Here is an 18,539-nt window from a genome sequence, read left to right on the forward strand (position 1 = left end):
AGCACAACTTGCAAAAGTTTTACGGTGTATGAAATGTTTGGGGAAATGGGTGATGTGCTCTTGCTGTTGAGCCAGGCCTGCTGCAAATAGGAGCTGGGTGGGTAGCCGTGACCTAATCCCTCAGCCTAACCCACCTCATGATTGTTCTGAGGATAAAAGGGTAGAGGTGCATGGGGAGAATCTTGTATGTCACTCTGAGCTCCTTGGAGGGAAAAAACCAAGATTAAAATATAATAATGCAAAGAGAACTGAAACCTTCTTGGAGTGGGAGTGTTGGAGCCACTTCAAACATTACAGTGTTAGGTGTATGCCTAAGATGCTTCCATTGTCCATATAAAAATGTAAATTCTGAGCAAGAAATGCATGTGCTATGTATTATGCAGGTACACTCGGGCAGGGGTCTCCGTAGCTTGTGTGTATGTACACACACACACACACACACACAGAGAGAGAGAGAGAGAGAGAGAGAGAGAGAGAGAGAGAGAGAGAGAGAGAGAGAGAGAGAGTAGCAATCCTGGCATTTGTAGCTGTTCAAAATGGCTTTTGAACTGGAAGAGGGATGGAGTGTACTTGCAATTCCCAGATGGTCATTCATCCCTACACTGACCAGACCTACTTGGTTTCAGCAAAGTAAACTTTTGTTTTTCTTTTAGAATTTTATTAAGTAAACAAGTTCAAATGCTGACAAAACATACTTGCAAGGTGGTGATGTGTGCCTTCACATGATGCCTCAGGAATGTCCCCAGGTCAGCTTTAAGCTGGCTAGTCTAAGCTCTTTCCCACCCAGATAGTTCTTTCTCTTAATTGTTTTAAGTATGGTCTCTGTGAGAAATAATAACATGTAATAGGTCCCTTTTATGCAAATAAGCAAGTGCCTAGGCATGTCCCATGCATATGCACACTGCCCCTTGGTTATAGATGGCCAACCACAGCACTATCCCTTGCTGATACTGTCCAATAGGTCAGGTGTGGTCCACACAAAACCAGCTTGCTGTAGTTTAACCCCTGCTCAGTCATGCCTTTTACCTCTCAGCACTAGTAGTGAGTTACTAGGCAAGCCAAGTTAATAACTAACAGGCTGAGCAACTGTGGCCTGGAAGGGCCAAAGGTGGATGTTCAGATGCTTATGGCCAGTGAAGGGTGTAAATAAAGGAAGGGGAGGAATTGGAGATATATTCAGTTGCTAGGTCACTTTCCAGCACAAAGGAAAAAGACAGACAGCATGAACAAAGTCAACCGGGCTTCTAAAAGCATCCTTCCCCATGCTCGTAAAGGGCCAGAATTTCCTCCCTGGCCCCTGATCTGCTTGTTGGCCTTGCAGGTGAGTTGGGTTGCTTGGAGTGGGCGGGTGTAGCACAACACCCAAGAGGAAACATATCCTGCAAAAAGGGTATCACAAGTCTTTGTGTTGTGTTTGCTGCAATGCAGACAAACATTGCAACTCTGGAGAATCGCAAAAAGTGAGGAGCATCTTGTTGGGGGAAAAAGAGCAGTGATGAACCAATGGTCGTCTCTGATGCAATATATGCTGGAATGTGATTCCAGGGTTTGGGCTGTTTTTCATTAAATCCTGACCTGCAGATACTAGGTGAAGTTTGGAACTGTCAATGAGGCAGAAATTGGTGTTAGCAACTGTACAGTACTTTGATGTGGGTCTCATTAAAGAAAGTGGCAATGTATGAGTGGCAGCAAGGCCAGCATCTGAAGCTTTGGGTGTGGCTGAGACACACTGTTGGGCTTAAGTGTATTGTGCCATCTTCTCATAGCTGCCAAGTTTTCCCTTTTCTCGCGAGGAAGCCTATTCAGCATAAAGGAAAATCCCTGTAAAAAAGGGATAACTTGGCAGCTATGCATCTTCTAGGGAAGGGTGAAGGTGCTCACAAGGCCATGGCTCAGACCAACTTCTTGTTCCTTCCTAGCATCTCCTGGTCCAGGTATCTTTTCTCTGCGTCTTTCACTTTTTCTTCATCGCCACCCTCCCCGGCAAGATGCTGAATGGTACTCCATGTTGGAATGAACTTCTAGCATGCAACCTTTTTGCCTGTGGCATAGCCACAGCCTTTCAGTGTGGATTGGGAACCAGGTAAGCTGGCTCTAGGCAACCCTTGACCCATTAGAATCCCACAGCCTTGCTGCCTTCTTGGTTGGGGAGACTGGGGTGGCCTTCTATTACTAGAAGTCTAAGCAGGGACTAGTATTCTGGAAAATGCCTAGTTCTACACAGCTTCTAGTTAGCAGCGTCTTCCCTTAGGCTTTGTCCATTCCTTGTAGCAGGATCTCCCCTTTGTCTTTCCTGCAGGTTGCCGCTGGTTCAGGCTCCATCTTTTGAGTTCCTTATCCCAGCCATGATACACACCCAACATGTGGCTCCCTTTCTCCAGTCAAAAGGAAACAGTGAGTTATAGGCAAAAGCACCCAGTCCTCTCCCAAATACTCAGCCACCAGCACAGGACACTGCAATCACAGGGCAAGGATGGCAATGTTTCCAAATGCCATCTCTTTTGAGTTTTGGATTCAGCAAGAATGGTAACCAGCCATCAGTGGCTGCTGTTTTGTTGCACAGTGAATACTCACGTCTTAGTGCTGAATCATATATTCCAAAAATAACCACATTGTTCAACTGGGCAGACTTAGGTGTGTAATTTGCCTTTCTGGATCAGAACAATTGCCGTCAAGTCCAGCCTTCTGTCCAACAGTAGTTGATCACATGCTTTTTGAAAAGCTCACAAGCTATCCTCTGCTGCTTTTTTGCCACTAGCTTTTGACAATTAAAGGTGTACTGCCTCAGATCTTCTTCTTCTTCTTCTTCTTCTTCTTCTTCTTCTTCTTCTTCTTCTTCTTCTTCTTCTTCTTCTTCTTCTTCTTCTTCTTCTTCTTCTTCTTCTCCTTTATACCCCACCCATCTGGCTGGGTTTCCCTGGCCACTCTGGGCGGCTTCCAACAAATATAAAAAGACATTAAAATATCACAGATTAAAAACTTCCCTAAACAGGGCTGCCTTTAGGTGTTTTCTAAATGTCAGGTAGTTGTTCATCTCCCTGACCTCTGGTGGAAGGGCGTTCCACAGGGCGGGCGCCACTACCGAGAAGGCCCTCTGCCTGGTTCCCTGTAGCTTTGCTTCTCGCAGTGAGGGAACCGCCAGAAGGCCCTCGGCACTGGATCTCAGTGTCCGGGCTGAGCAATGTGGGTGGAGACGCTCCTTCAGGTATATAGGACTGAGGCCGTTTAGGGCTTTAAAGGTCAGCACCAACACTTTGAATTGTGTTCGGAAATGTACTGGGAGCCAATGTAGGTCTCTTAGGACCGGTGTTATGTGGTCTCGGCAGCCGCTCCCAGTCACCAGTCTAGCTGCCGCATTCTGGATTAATTGCAGTTTCCGGGTCACCTTCAAAGAGATTTAATTTCACTGTCATAGCTAGCAGTCCTTGACAAGTCCATGCTTCCACAGATTGAGAAGCCTCTCCCCATGTCAGTGTGGCCACTACCACATCATTTAGCCATGAACCCCGTATATTACATGAAGTACGGTACTTCCTTTTGTCTGTTGGTGGCAAGTATTGTGTGCAAGAAATTTCTCTACACATCCTCTCCAGTTCTTTTACAATTCTTTGCCATGCTCTCCCTCTGTTGTCTGTCTTTCTAAATGAGAAAAACACATTTCAGTCTCATCCCCTTGTATGTCAAAGGGATGCAATTGTCAGTGTTTGACGCCAGTGACTGGTTTAAGCCCTTTATCCTTGTTTTCCTCCGCTACATATTCCTCAATAATCCTTGCTTATCCCGCACATCAGCATTCCATTCAGAAGCAATGACTTCTGCAGATCAATTTTAAAACATCTGCAATCTGCTTAACACTAACTTGAATTCTGGGATCTTCCTCTTCTCCTCATTGCGTTCTTCATTTCACTGTATTCCCAACTCATTGTCCTTGCTTCTCTTTCAGGCACTGAGGCCCCCGACATATGTGCCGGGCCAGATTGTGAAAACTCAAGAAACTGGGATCAGTTACTCCATGAGGTTGGTAGCTTTGATTGGTTAAACCCCAATACAGAGAGGCTGGCATCAGTGGTGGTGGGGTTGGGGGTTGGGGTTAGGCACCAGGAAGACAGGGTCTCTTGGGTCCCTTTGTACATAAGATACCAGCTTGGTGGGTGTGCCAAAGTCATGGCAGCACCCACTTTCCTCCAAGGAACTTAAGGGAGTGTAGAATTTTTTCCTTCCCCTTTTATCCCCTGTGAGGTAAGTTAGACTGTGACTGGCCCAAGGTCACCCAGTAAGTTTCATGGCTGAATGGGAATTCGAACTCTGGTGCTGGGCCTAGTCTATCACTCTAACCACTTTTCAGCCCGACAACAACACTCCAGGAAAGGGTGAAGCAGGGCCAATGAGGGGTGTCACCTGGAGAGTGGGAGGGGGTGTGGTGTGGCAAGAGTTCCGAGCATCAGATAGAGATGCTTGGAGGCCCACATCTGGTCCCCAGTCCTAAAATTCCACACCCCTGTTTTGTAACTTGACCCTGTTCTGCCTGTTTTTCCCCTTCCAGGTTTCAGGTGCAGTGCTGATTTCCGCTCTGGTGCAGGTGGCATTGGGGATGTCAGGTGCCTGTGGGTGGATTACCCATCGCTGCGGACCCATGGTTCTGGCCCCAAGCCTTTCTGTCATTGGACTTTCAGCATACAGACCTGCTGCTCTTCTCTGCTCTGAAAACTGGGGAGTTGCCTTGCTGTAAGTTCAGACTGCTGACTGCTAGCTCTCTTCAAAAGACCAGCCAGTTCCAGTAACTGTGCTTCATGCCCTCTCAAAAGGAGGTTTTGAAGGGAATGAATGAGGCATATTGGGCTGGAATTGAAATTCGGACAGTCACCAACTTTCTCACACTAAAATTGCCAGATTCAAATTCAAATGTAAGCCAAAAGTCTTAAAACCTAAGGTTGGAACCAAAGACATGTCAGCTGAAGGGGATGGGGGGAAAGGTGGCTTTCCTATCATCTCCTTTCACTCCCCACCCCATTCAGGAGCCATTCCCCAATGATGAAAAAGTATAGGGTTTCAAAACTTGAGGTCCTCCTTATGGGATAAGGTCACATCCATTCCATAAAGCACCATACTATACTATACCATACTATAAAGAATCCTGTGAAGTGCTCCCAACACCTTTAACAGACTAAAGTTCCCAGGAGTCCCTGGGGGAAGCAATGTGCTTTAAATGTCTGGTGCGGATGTGACTCGAGTTGTGCAGAACGTTTGAGATTCTGGAGTAATTTGTTTTAATATTTGTTTCTTCTCTAACATTAGTGCTGGGATGGGAATCCCAGAAAACATTGTTCATTCCCAGAGTTTTCCCAACAATATTTATTTTATTTATTTATTACATTTATACACCACCTTTTTCTCCAAGCTACTCAAGGTGGTGTACATGGTTATTTTCTCCTCACAAAAACCCCGTGAGGTAGGTTAGGCTAAGAGATGGTGGCTGGTCCAAGGTCACCCAGTGAGCTTCATGACTGAGTAGGGATTCGAACCCTGGGCTCCCCGGTCATAGTCCAAAACCCTAAGCATTAGGGCAGGCACCCCCAAACTCGACCTTCCAGCTGTTTTGGGACTACAATTCCCATCATCCCTGACCACTGGTCCTGTTAGCTAGGGATGATGGGAGTTGTAGTCCCAAAACAGCTGGAGGGCCGGGTTTGGGGATGCCTGCATTAGGGAATGGAAAAAGAACATTGGGTAGTATTGGGGAAAGGAGTAGCTACTCAACTGAGTAACCTTTTGGAGCAGAGCTGTTCTCATAGCAGCTCTTGGGATTTACATATTCTCTGTGTTAGGACCAAGCACCCTATATTCCTAGGGCAGTGCTTTGCTGAATATCACTCATGATCTCTTTTTAGGCTTGTGTTGCTGTGCGTTTTGCTATCCCAACACCTGGCTTCCTGCCGACTGCCCATTTGCCAGTGGAGCCAAGCAAGAGGGCTCACTATAAAATCGGGCAGCCCAGCCCTGCACTTTTTTTCGGTATGAATTAATGAACTAAACAGTACAGCCAAACATGGCTCCCTTCTCCACTTTCCTCTTCCCCTTCCCCTGTTATATCCCACTCCCCAAATCTCCAATATTTCCAAAGCCCTGAGCTGAGAAATATGGCACAGCTTAATCTTTGGCATTATGCAGATGGATCCAGGGACAGCCTGAGGGGCAGGCAGGCAAATTCTCACTTTCAGTCTTGCATTCCTATAGATTCTGCTGCCCTTCTCTGGGATCTGGCTTGTCTGTGGGATGCTGAGACCTGTTCCAACCCCTTGGGACGTGTTGCATCCTTCCACACGCCACTTAACCCTCACCAACAGCACCCTGCCGTCCCCATGGCTCAAGCTGCCTTACCCAGGTAATAAATGGCTTAACAATACTTTGCCCTTTCATTGGCTTAGTGGCTGGACTCCACTTCTCATCTTTTCTATCTCTATGTCTCGCAGGTGCACAGGGCTGGCCAGTACTTAGTACCCGTGCCATTGGCATTGGTGCTGCTATGGGTGTTACCGCAAGCATGAATTCTGTGGGCTGCTATCTGCTGTGCAGCAAGTCCCTATGGGATCCACCCCCACCACAGCATTTGTGCAACAGAGGGCTCTGCACTGAGGGCCTTGGCACCCTCCTGTCAGCTGTGCTGGGCAGTGTGTCTGGAACGGCATCCAGCATGCCCAATGCTTGTGCCGGCAGACTGACCCAGGTAAGAGCATGGGTCGAGATCATGGATTCTATTATGCAGGTTCAGAGTAGGTACTGAGATGTCCCATGGATCGCTCTCCTCCAACAATTGGTACATGAGCTCCCGTTTCAGAGATTGCCTTAAGTCTTGCCTTCCCCCATTAATATCTGAAGCTGCCTGATGCTGAGTCAGAGGCAATTGGTCCTTCTACCCCAGTATTGTTTTCTCTGGCTGGTAGTGGCAGCAGCCCTTCTAAAGGTCTTGTTGTTCAAGTCTTGTTTTAACATATAAAACCCTGAACAACGCTATACGTCTGCAATATTAATTATCTGGAGAAATTCCACTTGTACCACACCCTACAGCAGAGATTTCCAAACTGTGTAGCTACACATTAGTGTTGGCTGCCGTGTGTAGGTGTGTCGTGCGAATGCTCCCTGCACTCCTCCTGGGGCTGCAAAGGGAGCGGGCAGCCCGCCGGTTTCCTAGAAAAACTGAATTACTGTGTCACAAAATGATGCATGTCTACAGAATGCGCGGTGAAGTAAAGAAGGGAGACCTACATTAAGTGGAATCAGAACCAATGATGGGAAGCAACAGCTACCCTATTTTTCTGTGTATAAGACTATATCCCCACCCCCCCAAAAAAATTAAGTTTAAAATTGGGGGTCGTCTTATAGACAGAATGTTTAAAATATTTATTTCTTAATTTTGGGCTCAAAAAATAGGGGCCGTCTTATACATGGGGGCATCTTATAAACAGAAAATTTGGTAATTATTGTTTTGTCTCCATCTTGCTCCCTGTTGAGTTCTACAAGAGGCACAGACTAGGGAGGGGGACAGATGGTGCCACCCCCTAGGCTGGTTGTAAGAAAGGAGGCGGGTGAGGGTTGGCTAAGGGCAGATTGAGTTTGGTGGGCCAGTGCCCCAAGTGCCCTAATGGACCAGCCTCCACTGCACATACAGAAGCCAACTGGATGGACGGTTGACTCTTACTTCAACCCTGGGGATAGGATAGGCTGTGAGATAATAGGAGGGGGCATAGCTGCCAAGTTTTCCCTTTTCTTACGAGGAAGCCTATACGAGGAAGTCCCCCGCCCTGCCCACTATAGTTATCCTGTAGAATGCAGAATGTTCTGTGAAGTACCATGCCTGGAGAGACCTGAGGTCATGGGTTTTCAAGGTTCCAGTCTCATGCCCTGTTTCCTACATTCAGGCTCCCTCATGCCGTGCAGTGTGGATCAGTGCGTTGGCGTGTGTACTGTTGGGACTGTCTCCTCGGCTCATGGGAATTCTTACCACCATCCCTCTGGCAATTCATGGTAATAAATGCTTCCTCTCCTCTTCTCTACCTGCCACCTAGCCAGCCCACCCCCTCCGCGTTTGGGGCATCTCTCTGCTGCCTACTTTATAATTCATATTGGAGAGATGAATCTATCCAGCCCTCTCTGAAGCCCACCAACTGCTTGCTCCAAATGCTTCGCAACTATCTGCTGCTGCCTTGTAACCTACTCCCGCCACCCCAGAACCACTCCATTGACTCAAAGGCCTTCAAGTCCTTGTCCTTTCTGGGGCTTTCTTCTGATGAGGAGGATGCTCCTTCCCTGGACATTTTCTCCACCACCAAGAGAAGACTGGTTCAAGCTCCAGACCAGGATCCTCTCTGCCCATTTTTAATTCCCCAATACAGCAAAAGGGTGGAGTGAAAGATCTGAGGCAGAGAACACATTCTCATGTTGGCTTTTCCAAACTACTTATTGGCTGCGTGTACATATTATACATTCAAAGCACAATTTGGGGGCGTTCTTTCCCTCTGAGCACTAAATTTGTTAAGGGTTGCTGGGAACTGTAACCCAGGATAAACTACAATGTCCATAATTATTTGAGAGAGAGAAAGACTGTACTTTGAATGTGCTTTAGAGGTGCACAACCATTATCTTCCACTACTATGTAAGGCATTGGCTGCCCTAGACATAAATGAGGGTCCTATGCTCCTTCCAAGGTGACTTAGTTTAAAGGAGGTTAAGTTCTCAGTCAAGGTTATCCTTGTGAAATGATATTTTACAGTCCTAAAGGGTGCCATTGCCAGCCAACAAATTCTATAACCTAGAGGCAGCCTAGTGTGGGTGCACTTCCTGGCTAGGTTACCAGTTATGTATTGCCAAAAAAGACAGCAATTTTCATAAGATGATGATGATGGTGGTGGGGTGTGTGTGTGTGTACAAATTTAGAAATAATAGCTATAATTTCAATTTTAAAAACCTGCATCTTACTAGAGTGGGGGAGACACCAGGTGATGCTGTTTATGGGCAAATTCAAGGCTCCTGCTCTATTTTTATGGTTACTCATATTTAAATTGGACATGGACCAGACAACCCTCAAACAGAGGACACCTTCAGACAGAGGACTGCCCTCTGTAAAGAAGGGCATATGACCACCTTATACCTGGCTGATCTGATGGATAGCATGGGAAGGCTTTCCTTTCCCTCTCCATTCATTGCCCTTTTCCTTTTCCAAAGTCAGTTCAGCTACTTTGTTATGCTTCTTTCTCCCTTGTTATCCTCAGGAGGAGTGCTATGTGTGACATACAGCATGGCTGTGGGCACCGGTGTCTCTTACTTCCAGTATACAAACATTGACTCGGGCAGGAACATCTTCATTGTGGGCTTCACCATGTTCATGGGTCTGCTGGTTCCGAAGTGGCTCTTCACGGCACCAGGGTCCCTGGCCACAGCTACAGGTGCCAAGAGGGGGGCAGGGGCTGGCATGCTCAGAGCTGTGGTGAGAAGAAAAGCTTGAGACTGCCTTCTGCAGGAAATTCAGAACCATAGTAGGGCCTTCAAGTTGTGTCCCTGTCTTGCAAAAAGCAGCTAGATCTGGGTGCAGGTAAAAATTGGGGGTTGGGCCATTTTTAAAGTTTTCACAAACTTTTGAATTTCCAAAGCTATCTGGACATTTTTGCACTTTGTGGTGTGTTCCCTTTTGGTTCTTTGCATCCCTTATTTATTTATTTTCTAAAACTGAATAATGAAATGATAATAATAATAATCTAATTAGTTGCATGTCAATGTTACACTGCACATTATTTCATTTTATTTAAAGCCAAATATTTTTATTTGCATGATATGTAGGAAGTACTTAGAATCATAAAGAGGAAGGACTATGTTAGATGATCCAAGTGCCCTATTTTCCAGAGACAGTCCCAGATTTACAGAAGCCATCCCAGTTTCTGATTTGATCCTCAAACGTCCCACTTTTCCTTCAGATGTCCCTATCAGAGAAATGTTGGAAGGTATGGAGTTAAGCGACCCTCCAAGCCAAGGAGATAAATAACTATACAACTTTTAGAAGACATCTGAAGGCAGCCCTGTATAAGGAAGTTTTTAATGTTTAATGTTACATTTTTATATATGTTGGAAGCTACCCAGAGTGGTTGCGGCAACCCAGTCAGATAGGTGTGGTATAAATAATAACATTATTATTATTATTATTATTATTATTATTATTATTATTATTATTATCGAATAGGACATCCTTATTTTCATCAGAGAAATGTTGGAGGTTATGCTATGCCTATGTCCCTATTCCTATACCTCTGAACTGAGCTGCATTGGTTTTTTAAAGACACCACCATGGTATATAATATTAACAGTGTAAATATTTAAATCAATAACTAGATAAATTGTTCTGGAAGCACCTTCACACATATGAAACTGCCCAAAAGTTAAGATTACCAAGTGAGGCTCTACTTCTACTACTTTAAGCAAGGTTAGACCCATGAATGTCTAGAACAGAGCCTTCCTTCTTGTGCATAGTAGCTTTGGAACTCCCTCTCTAGGGCAATTGCCAGGTTAACAACAATCGCTTTGGAGATGGTTGATAAAATACCTATTTATGCTTTTCCAGGCATTTTCATATTCGCTTGGAACCTTCTGTTGGTTCAAGGAAATAATAGATATAGATATAAAGGAGAATATAGATATAAAGGAGAATTCCTGCAAGTTAACAATGGTTTGATTACAAATGCTCAGATTCGTGTGCTTTTCCACACAACATTCAGAAAAAGTTGCACAGGAAGGAAAACTTGGTTTAGTTACGGTGGTGAGAGTTCTTAAATTATTGGTAAAGGTAAAGGGACCCCTGACCCCGTGACCGACTCTGGGGTTGCGCACTCATCTCGCATTATTGGCCGAAGGAGCCGGTGTATAGCTTCCAGGTCATGTGGCCAGCATGACAAAGCCGCTTCTGGCAAACCAGAGCAGCACATGGAAACACCGTTTACCTTCCCGCTGTAGCGGTTCCTATTTATCTACTTGCATTTTGACGTGCTTTCGAACTGCTAGGTTGGCAGGAGAATTATTGGTACAGGAACTCAAAAGTGGCTTGTAAGAATCATGTGGTCTGATCTGCAGCAACCAGGTCAGACCTCCTCACACATTGAGCTTCTCTAGTAGACTGGGGGTGAACAATATGCTCAATTACTCTTTTCCTCCCAAGGTGAGCTAAGCCTGGCAGGACATCTTACTCTATTGCAGGGGTGGCCAACTTCCAAGAGACTGCGATCTACTCACAGAGTTAAAAACTGGCAGTGATCTGGCAGGTCAAAGTTGTTGAGGTTTTTTAGGAAGGAGGAAGGCCCATTTTGAGGGGGTTCGGGTCAAAGTTGTTGAGTTTTTTCAGGGAGGAGGTATAATGTTGAGCTTTTTGTAGGTGAGCCACAGTTGTTCAGCTTCTTTGGAAGGAGCCAATGATCTACCAGTGATCTACTGCAGACGTCCAGTGATCTACTGGTAGATCACGATCTACCTGTTGGACATGCCTGCTCTATTGTACCTCTTCATGCATTAACTAGACTTAAGCCTGTTGGTTATCCCACACTTTCAGCTTTTGAATGGAAGCTTTTTTTTGCTACAGAAAATTATTTCTGACCCATTCTAGTTACAATGAATAACTATCTGAGGTTCTGTTGGATCGACTTAGGGATGTTGAATGCAAGGTACCACATTATGGCATTTCTAAGATAACTGTGATGTTCTCTCTGCAGGTTGTGTCCCTGTAGACCTCTTCCTCCTTTCTCTGTTGATGGTTCCGGCCTTTATAACTGGATTCCTATCCTTTTTCTTAGAGAACACAGTTTCCGGTAAGGAGGAAGTCACCAGTTACTTCATTTTGATATCTGATGAAGTGTGCATGCACACGAAAGCTCATACCAAAATAAAAACTTAGTTGGTCTTTAAGGTGCTACTGAAGGAATTTTTTTTATTTTGTTTCATTTTGATAGTTTTACTGTTATCCCTCTCTCAGTGCTCAACTCCAGATGAGTGTCTGCAGTAGGTCTTTTAATTAGTTGTAATGGTATTTCATTATAAACGGATAATCACTGCAGATAAGAAATGGTAGTGTGCATGTTTGCTGACATGCTGACCATAGATACCACTCAGACCTGGGAAACCTTAAGGGATAGCAGCATAGCTGCCAAGTTTTCCCTTTTCTCGCGAGGAAGCCTATTCAGCATAATGGAAAATCCCTTTAAAAAAGGGATAACTTGGCAGCTATGGATAGCAGCTGTTATGGTGGGAATTCTTTAAACATGGCCTGATTTGTAGTAGCAGTTGTTACTACGGTGACTGTAAGCATTTTGGCACAGGAACATACCAGTCTCAAAGTTTCAGTCTCAAAGTTGTTTTCAGTCTCAAAGTTGTTTTCTTACAACATCCTAGTGATATATGGGGACATTATGTTGCTTCATTCCCTCACCAGATAAAGTATGCTTATCTAAAGTGCGGAACAAGGCCTTCTTGATTGTGATGCCCCCAACTATGGAACTCTCACCCAATAGAGTTTAGATTATTTATTTATTTAATTTATTTATTTTATTCCTTTCATTTTCATTTAATTTACAAATGGGGGGAAAATAACAGCCATGAATAAGAATGGTTAGACTGGGAAATATGCCACATTTGTTCCATTAGACCTTTGATATATTTTAATTCCTTCCTGCTAATGTTTTGGTATTATTACCTTGTTTTATTGCTGACTGGTTTGATGGTTTAAAACAATCTACTTTAAATAAATTACATAATTTTGTAGACTGTATTGGAGAGGCCCTTTTAGGGGCTGAGAGGTGGCATGTACATAATGAATAAAGAATTATGGTGGTTATACCAGTTGGATAGAAATACTAAACGGTTGCAATCCATATTCCACAGTACAGTATATGGTTCTTCTAAGTTGTCCTGTCATTGTTTTTGTCAAGGCACCCTGCAAGAGCGTGGGCTGCTCAACTACTCATCAGCAAGCAAACCAGAGGCCAGAGAGAATTCCCTGCAGCAATGCAGAAACGGCTCTGCACAAAGAAATCAGCTGCCTCTAGTCCTACAAAAGCATCCACCACCTTCATGGCGTAAGGGCTTTCCTTTCTGTTTCCTCTGTCCCTTGGGGGACGACAAAGTGAAGATTGTGAACACTTACCCTCTGGAAGAATTGTGCCATTCAGAAGAGCAAACCACAGATCTGCTGCTGAAACCAGAAACAGTGGTGCTGGACACAGAACTGGAGCTGGAGAGTGGAGACAGTGCAAGAGCCTAACATTCCACAAAGGAATTTGGAGAATCATAAATATGGCAGACCAACAGCTAATGAGATGACCTCTCTATGCTGATCTCTAAATAGAAATACAGGTACTTGAAAAAATCTGGAAACAAATCTGGAGATCATGTGCATGCTTCTACATGTCTAAAATGGTTTCTGCAGCATCACCTTTGGGATTTCTCTTCTATGCCTCCGTGACAACTGGCATTAAGACTTCCCATTTAATGTCACTGCCTGTGGGAATGAAACTATCCCATACCAGCATGCAAGACCTAGGCCTGCATTACTGTAGCATGCCCCAGGGAATCTAGGGTAGAGGATGGACATATTTTCTATACTTCTGCCATTTTGTTTTTAAATGGATCAACAACACAATTCCAAGTGAAGAACTTGCCTAACACACTTTGTAACCCAGGGCTAGTTTCCTGTTGGGTACTGTATATTTCTTAGTTTAATAAAGTGGGACTCTCCTCCTTTCATAGGAGGGAGGGAGCTGTCATGAATCCCTCAAGGAGGCTACCATTCTTTAGCTGACCATGACCCCCGTTCTGTGACAAGGAGATAATAGACCTTTGGTGTCTCCCTCTTCCAGAAGTATAGAGATGCCCTGCCAGGGGTGGCATGATCCGTTTTGCCACTTAAGGCAAAATGGGAAGTACTGTCCCCACCCTGCCACCTGTCCCGTCACCTCTGCACCGTTTCAGAAGCAGCTCCGCAACATCTTGCAGAGTTTCAAAAATTGTCGAGATATTGCCAGAAATTGGCGACAGTGCTGGTGCTGCTTCTCTGCTGACGGCATGAGCTTAGCCAGGATTTTTGTTGGGAGAGGCAGGACTTGTTTTAGGGGGGCAGAACCAACATGATTGGCCAGTTATTGTTTTACTTGATTGGGGGCAGCTGCCCCTCGCCCGCCCTTGGCTATGCCCATGGCTGGGGGTGGAGGCAGTGGGGCAGGCAGGGCACTGCCTTGGGAGCTTCTCCTGCTGAGATGGCAGCCTCAGCACTCACCCACCACCACAATGACTGGGTTGGCCCTCTGCTTTACATAAGCAACCTGAGGGAGTGTGCATGTAAAGATTCTCACTAGTCACACCTTTAGAAAATATTATGTGCACCCCAATTCTCTGGGCAGTGAGGGCCACCGTGTATAGGGTTTTGATTCCCTTGAATGAGATAACTGGCAGCTCATTGGCATTTTGTGACGTGGTTTAATCACACATATACCCGATTTCTGAGGAAATTGTCAGCATAATGAAATCCTTAGAGAGGGATCCAACCCACCTTTGTCCCTTTTTTCAGTCTCAATTGGATGTGAATAAAAAAAATGCACTCCTTTCCTGTTCACAAAGTTAATTTTAGTAACACATTCTATAACTGGGAATGGGGATGGTGCTCAGAAGATAACATATTTTCCCAAACCAGAAAATCATGTGGTCTACCACCAGGCTTCCTTGATCTGTGGTAAGGTAGCAAAGGCAGATAAAACACTGGCTTGGTAAGAAACACCTTTAGCTGAAACATCAAAGGAATGATACTACACCACCTGAATAAAATTAATAAATGCAAGCAAAGAATTAGAGGGCAGAACAATACTACACAACAGGTTCTCTGTCTCACAGATACACCAGTTTTGTAGGAGGTGCTCCATTAGGGTTGGCATATTTCAAAAAGTGAAAATCCGGACACAAAAGTTGTTGAGCATATTTTGCAAAATCTCTACCCAAAATGGTGTTTTTTAAGTATTTATATAAAATTGCGGGGGGGGGGGGGAATCACAACTTCCTATATGGACTGCCATACGCCTGGGTTTCCCCAGACATTTCAAGTGCTTTTTGAAAATTTTGCCTGGACGCAATCTTAGAAGGACGAATGCATAGCTGCCAAGTTATCCCTTTTTTTAAGGGATTTTCCCTTATGCTGAATAGGCTTCCTCGCGAGAAAAGGGAAAACTTGGCAGCTATGCGAATGCCGGCAATGTCTAGGAAATTCTGGATGTATTGACAGCCCAATGCTCCATTGACATAACAAGGGCTTTTTGTCAGCCGAAACTCACCAGAACCCAGTTCCGGCACCTTTCTGGTGGGCACCATTGCCATTATAAAAGAACAAGGGAGGTGTTCATGGTGAGTTTCAACACTTTTTTTTCTAGAAAAACAGCACTGGACATAACCATCATTCTGTTGACATAGCTCCATCTCCACTAGCAGAGAGTAAAGGGTTGACCCTAAGATATATGCAACACCATAGAAGATAACAGGGTGGGCATATTTTGAAGAACAAAAAAGAGAATGCTATGATAGTCATTCAAAGCAAATTAATGCAATTTGTCTCAAATTTTACCCTGGAAAAAGTGGATGTATCCTGCAAAAAGAGGACACATGGCAACCCTAATAGAGGCATCATATGAAATACCAATCTCCTACTATGGAAAGCAACCACATCGGCAACATCATTTAGAAGGGCAGTGAAAACTTAAATTTTGCTAGGTGTTTTAAGAATCACCTGCTAGTTTTATTGTTGTTTTCCAGAAAACATTGTTGACTGTTGTTTTTGTTTTGCTGTATGTCATTTTGGGACCATCTTATTGAAAAGCAGTCTATTGGTGGGGAGTGCAGTTCTAGCCTCACTTTTTACCTGCAAGCCCTACTGAATTCAATAGGACTTAGTCAACACGTAAACCATTGTTTTTTTCTTTTGTATTTTTTTACAATCAAGCGGTGTGTGATTTTTTACGAAATAAATAAATAAATAAATAAATAAATAAATAGACACAATTAAGATAGAATAAATAGGTAGCCAGTTAGGATCTCAAGGTCGGATTGTAAGCAAGGTCGGATTGTATGGGAGCTTTTCGTTTTCGTCTGGACACTCTTTTAAAACGTCATATTCACTGAAAGTGGCAAATATAATAATAATAATAATAATAATAATAATAATAATAATAATAATAATAATATTGTCAAGTGTGTTATTTATATTCACAAGATAAAAACCACTGTGTTTTATATTGCCACGGATATTTAGCTGAAGCGTCGCTCTGTTTTTACTGCGATACTTCAGGAGCAGATGTCGCGCGCGCCAATACGAGGGAAACTCCCCCGCTTTCAACGGTTGCCGACGGATTTAACGTAAATTAAATAGGTGGGAAACGGCTTCTGAGGAACAACAGCCACAGGAGAGTTTCCGGCGCCGTCTGAATCTCCTCCCCCTTCCTCGGCGCGGCCTCAATTTCCTTGCTGTGGGAGCCGCAGGTCACGGTAAGGCGGGAACTAAATGGATACAGAAAATATAATAAGGTTTTCCCCCAGCCTGTTTTCCACCGCGGCCCCAGTTCCTTGAGGGATGAAAGACGGGAATTCCCGCCTTGGCCTAGCCTCAATTCCGCCGGCGGCAGGCAGGCACCTCCATGACTACATCATCCGGCATGCCTTTATTGACGAGAATGGCACGCTGGGAATTGTAGTTTACATGTGCTGTACTGGTCTACGAGGCTATGCCGTGTTTATGTGTTTATAGCTACAGTATATGGGAAGACGGTTGGGCTTGGAAAGCTTAGAATTTTGAAGCGCCAAAGGCGGCCCTTTCTCTCCCGGGCCCAGCAAAACTGGTTGTGGGAGTGGAGTCGGAGCAGCAGGGCTGTTGTTGCTAAATGCCTTTGGGTCCTGCCTTTTAATTGTATGACGGTCCTGCCAGTAGGCTTCCCCCTGCCTCTCTCTCTCTCCCTCTCTCTCTCCCTCTCTCCCTCCCTCCCTCCCTCCCTCTCTCTCTCTCTCTCTCTCTCTCTCTCTCTCTCCCTCCCTCCCTCCCTCCCTCCCTCCCTCCCTCCCTCCGTCACTCCGTTATCCATTTACGCGCCAGCTGCCTATGCTATTTTTCTCGCCCCTATTTTGCCTTTGCGGGAGAAGCGACCCCGATTTTCAGTTCAGTTCAGATTTATGCAGAAGTAAGAAAGAGGTTTTGAGCCACCCCTCTGCCCTCTCAAGACAAGTACAGTAATTACAAAGCTACAGCCTTACACAATTATTTGGGGCTAATTGATGAGTCACTCCTGAAGAACTGGATGCGTTGGGGGGGGGGGAGAAAGGGCAGCAAAGCATTGACTTCACTCTCCCTCTCTTTTCTCCCACATAAGAAAAGCCCTGCTAGCAAAAGAATATTGGTTCATAGTTTTTAAAGAAATAGAGGGAATGACAAGACAGATCACAGCTTGCCTTATTGAATATATATATTGGATATAATATAGACCAAAAAAATCAAGAATTTAAAGGACATTTATTGATGGCAGCTTTTTTAACAGTGGCCAAGTGTCGGTGAAGCCTGAAGGGAGCTATGATGGACAATTGGCTTGGAAAAGTTTGGTAAATGGGACTTTGTCAAAAACCTGGCTTACAAACTGAAGCAGGTTAAGGGTCAAAAGTGGATAGATGTACACCAGTCTGGTATAATTCCATCACCTATGTGAACAAGAAAGAAGAACAGAAAGCCACTGAAACAGTACGGGAAGCCTGCAAACAGGACTTGAGTGCAACAGCATTCCTTCCACTTGTGATTCCCAGCAACCAGTATTCAAAGGCATACTGCCTGTGACCGTGGATGTAGTATATAGCCATAATGGTTGCTAGCAATGGATAGCCTTATCCTCCACAAATTTGTCTGATCCCCTTTAAAACAGCTGGTGACTATCACTACATCTTGTAGTAGCACCTTAAAGACCAACTAAGTTTTTATTTTGGTATGAGCTTTCGCTAATAAAAACTTAGTTGGTCTTTAAGGTGCTACTGAAGGAATTTTTTTATTTTGTTTCGATTCAGACCAACACTGCTACCTACCTGTAACTACATCTTGTGGTAGCAAATTCTTTAATTCATATATGAACTGTGAAAAGTACTTCCTTTTCCCCATCCTCAACTTTTCCAACACCATCCAGCAACACTTTAATCCACCTCATCTCATGAGGGTAACTGTAAGCAGAAAGGCTGCCACATTCTTCACCTAGTATCCCTCCTCACCTTGGGCAGTAGAGGACCCAGGCACATCACTGCCCCGCTTGCCTAAGCTAGTTAAAGAAAGTGTTGGTTCTTCTCTTCTCTTATTCTTTTGTGCAAAATGTCAACAACAGATAAACAAAAGGCCTTTTCTGCTTTCCCAGGGGCATTATAAGAAGGGAGAAGTAGCTTACAACCCACCTGAGAAGTAAGAGAGAGAGGAAAAGAAACTCTTCCACATTAGGCTGCTGTGGTATAGGTGG

At 44.6% G+C, this 18,539-nt stretch overlaps 2 protein-coding genes across 5 annotated transcripts in view; both read left to right on the forward strand.

Annotated features, from left to right (window-relative positions):
- The first annotated feature begins 1,077 nt into the window (after positions 1-1,077).
- Positions 1,078-13,499, forward strand: SLC23A3 (solute carrier family 23 member 3). Its single transcript, XM_035127361.3, is given in 13 exon segments — positions 1,078-1,321; positions 1,920-2,083; positions 2,300-2,394; positions 3,944-4,017; positions 4,544-4,725; positions 5,889-6,012; positions 6,235-6,382; positions 6,471-6,724; positions 7,917-8,022; positions 9,267-9,440; positions 11,745-11,840; positions 12,957-13,267; positions 13,269-13,499. Coding segments are annotated over 13 exon segments (1,920 nt in total). The 5' UTR covers positions 1,078-1,222; the 3' UTR covers positions 13,362-13,499.
- A 2,810-nt stretch (positions 13,500-16,309) lies between these two features.
- Positions 16,310-18,539, forward strand: part of NHEJ1 (non-homologous end joining factor 1) — a 109,180-nt gene continuing 106,950 nt past the window's right edge. The window contains exons 1-2 of one of the 4 annotated variants that reach the window (XM_060278192.2): positions 16,322-16,548; positions 18,441-18,535. The gene's annotated coding sequence lies outside the window, so the exon portion shown is untranslated. Of the gene's footprint in view, positions 16,549-18,440; positions 18,536-18,539 lie in introns of all 4 variants that reach the window. The other 3 variants (XM_088652620.1, XM_088652622.1, XM_035127340.3) reach the window with 3 other exon arrangements.

The sequence above is a fragment of the Zootoca vivipara genome, chromosome 1, assembly GCF_965207765.1.
Source record: "Zootoca vivipara chromosome 1, rZooViv2.hap1.1, whole genome shotgun sequence".
Taxonomy (NCBI): domain Eukaryota; kingdom Metazoa; phylum Chordata; class Lepidosauria; order Squamata; family Lacertidae; genus Zootoca; species Zootoca vivipara.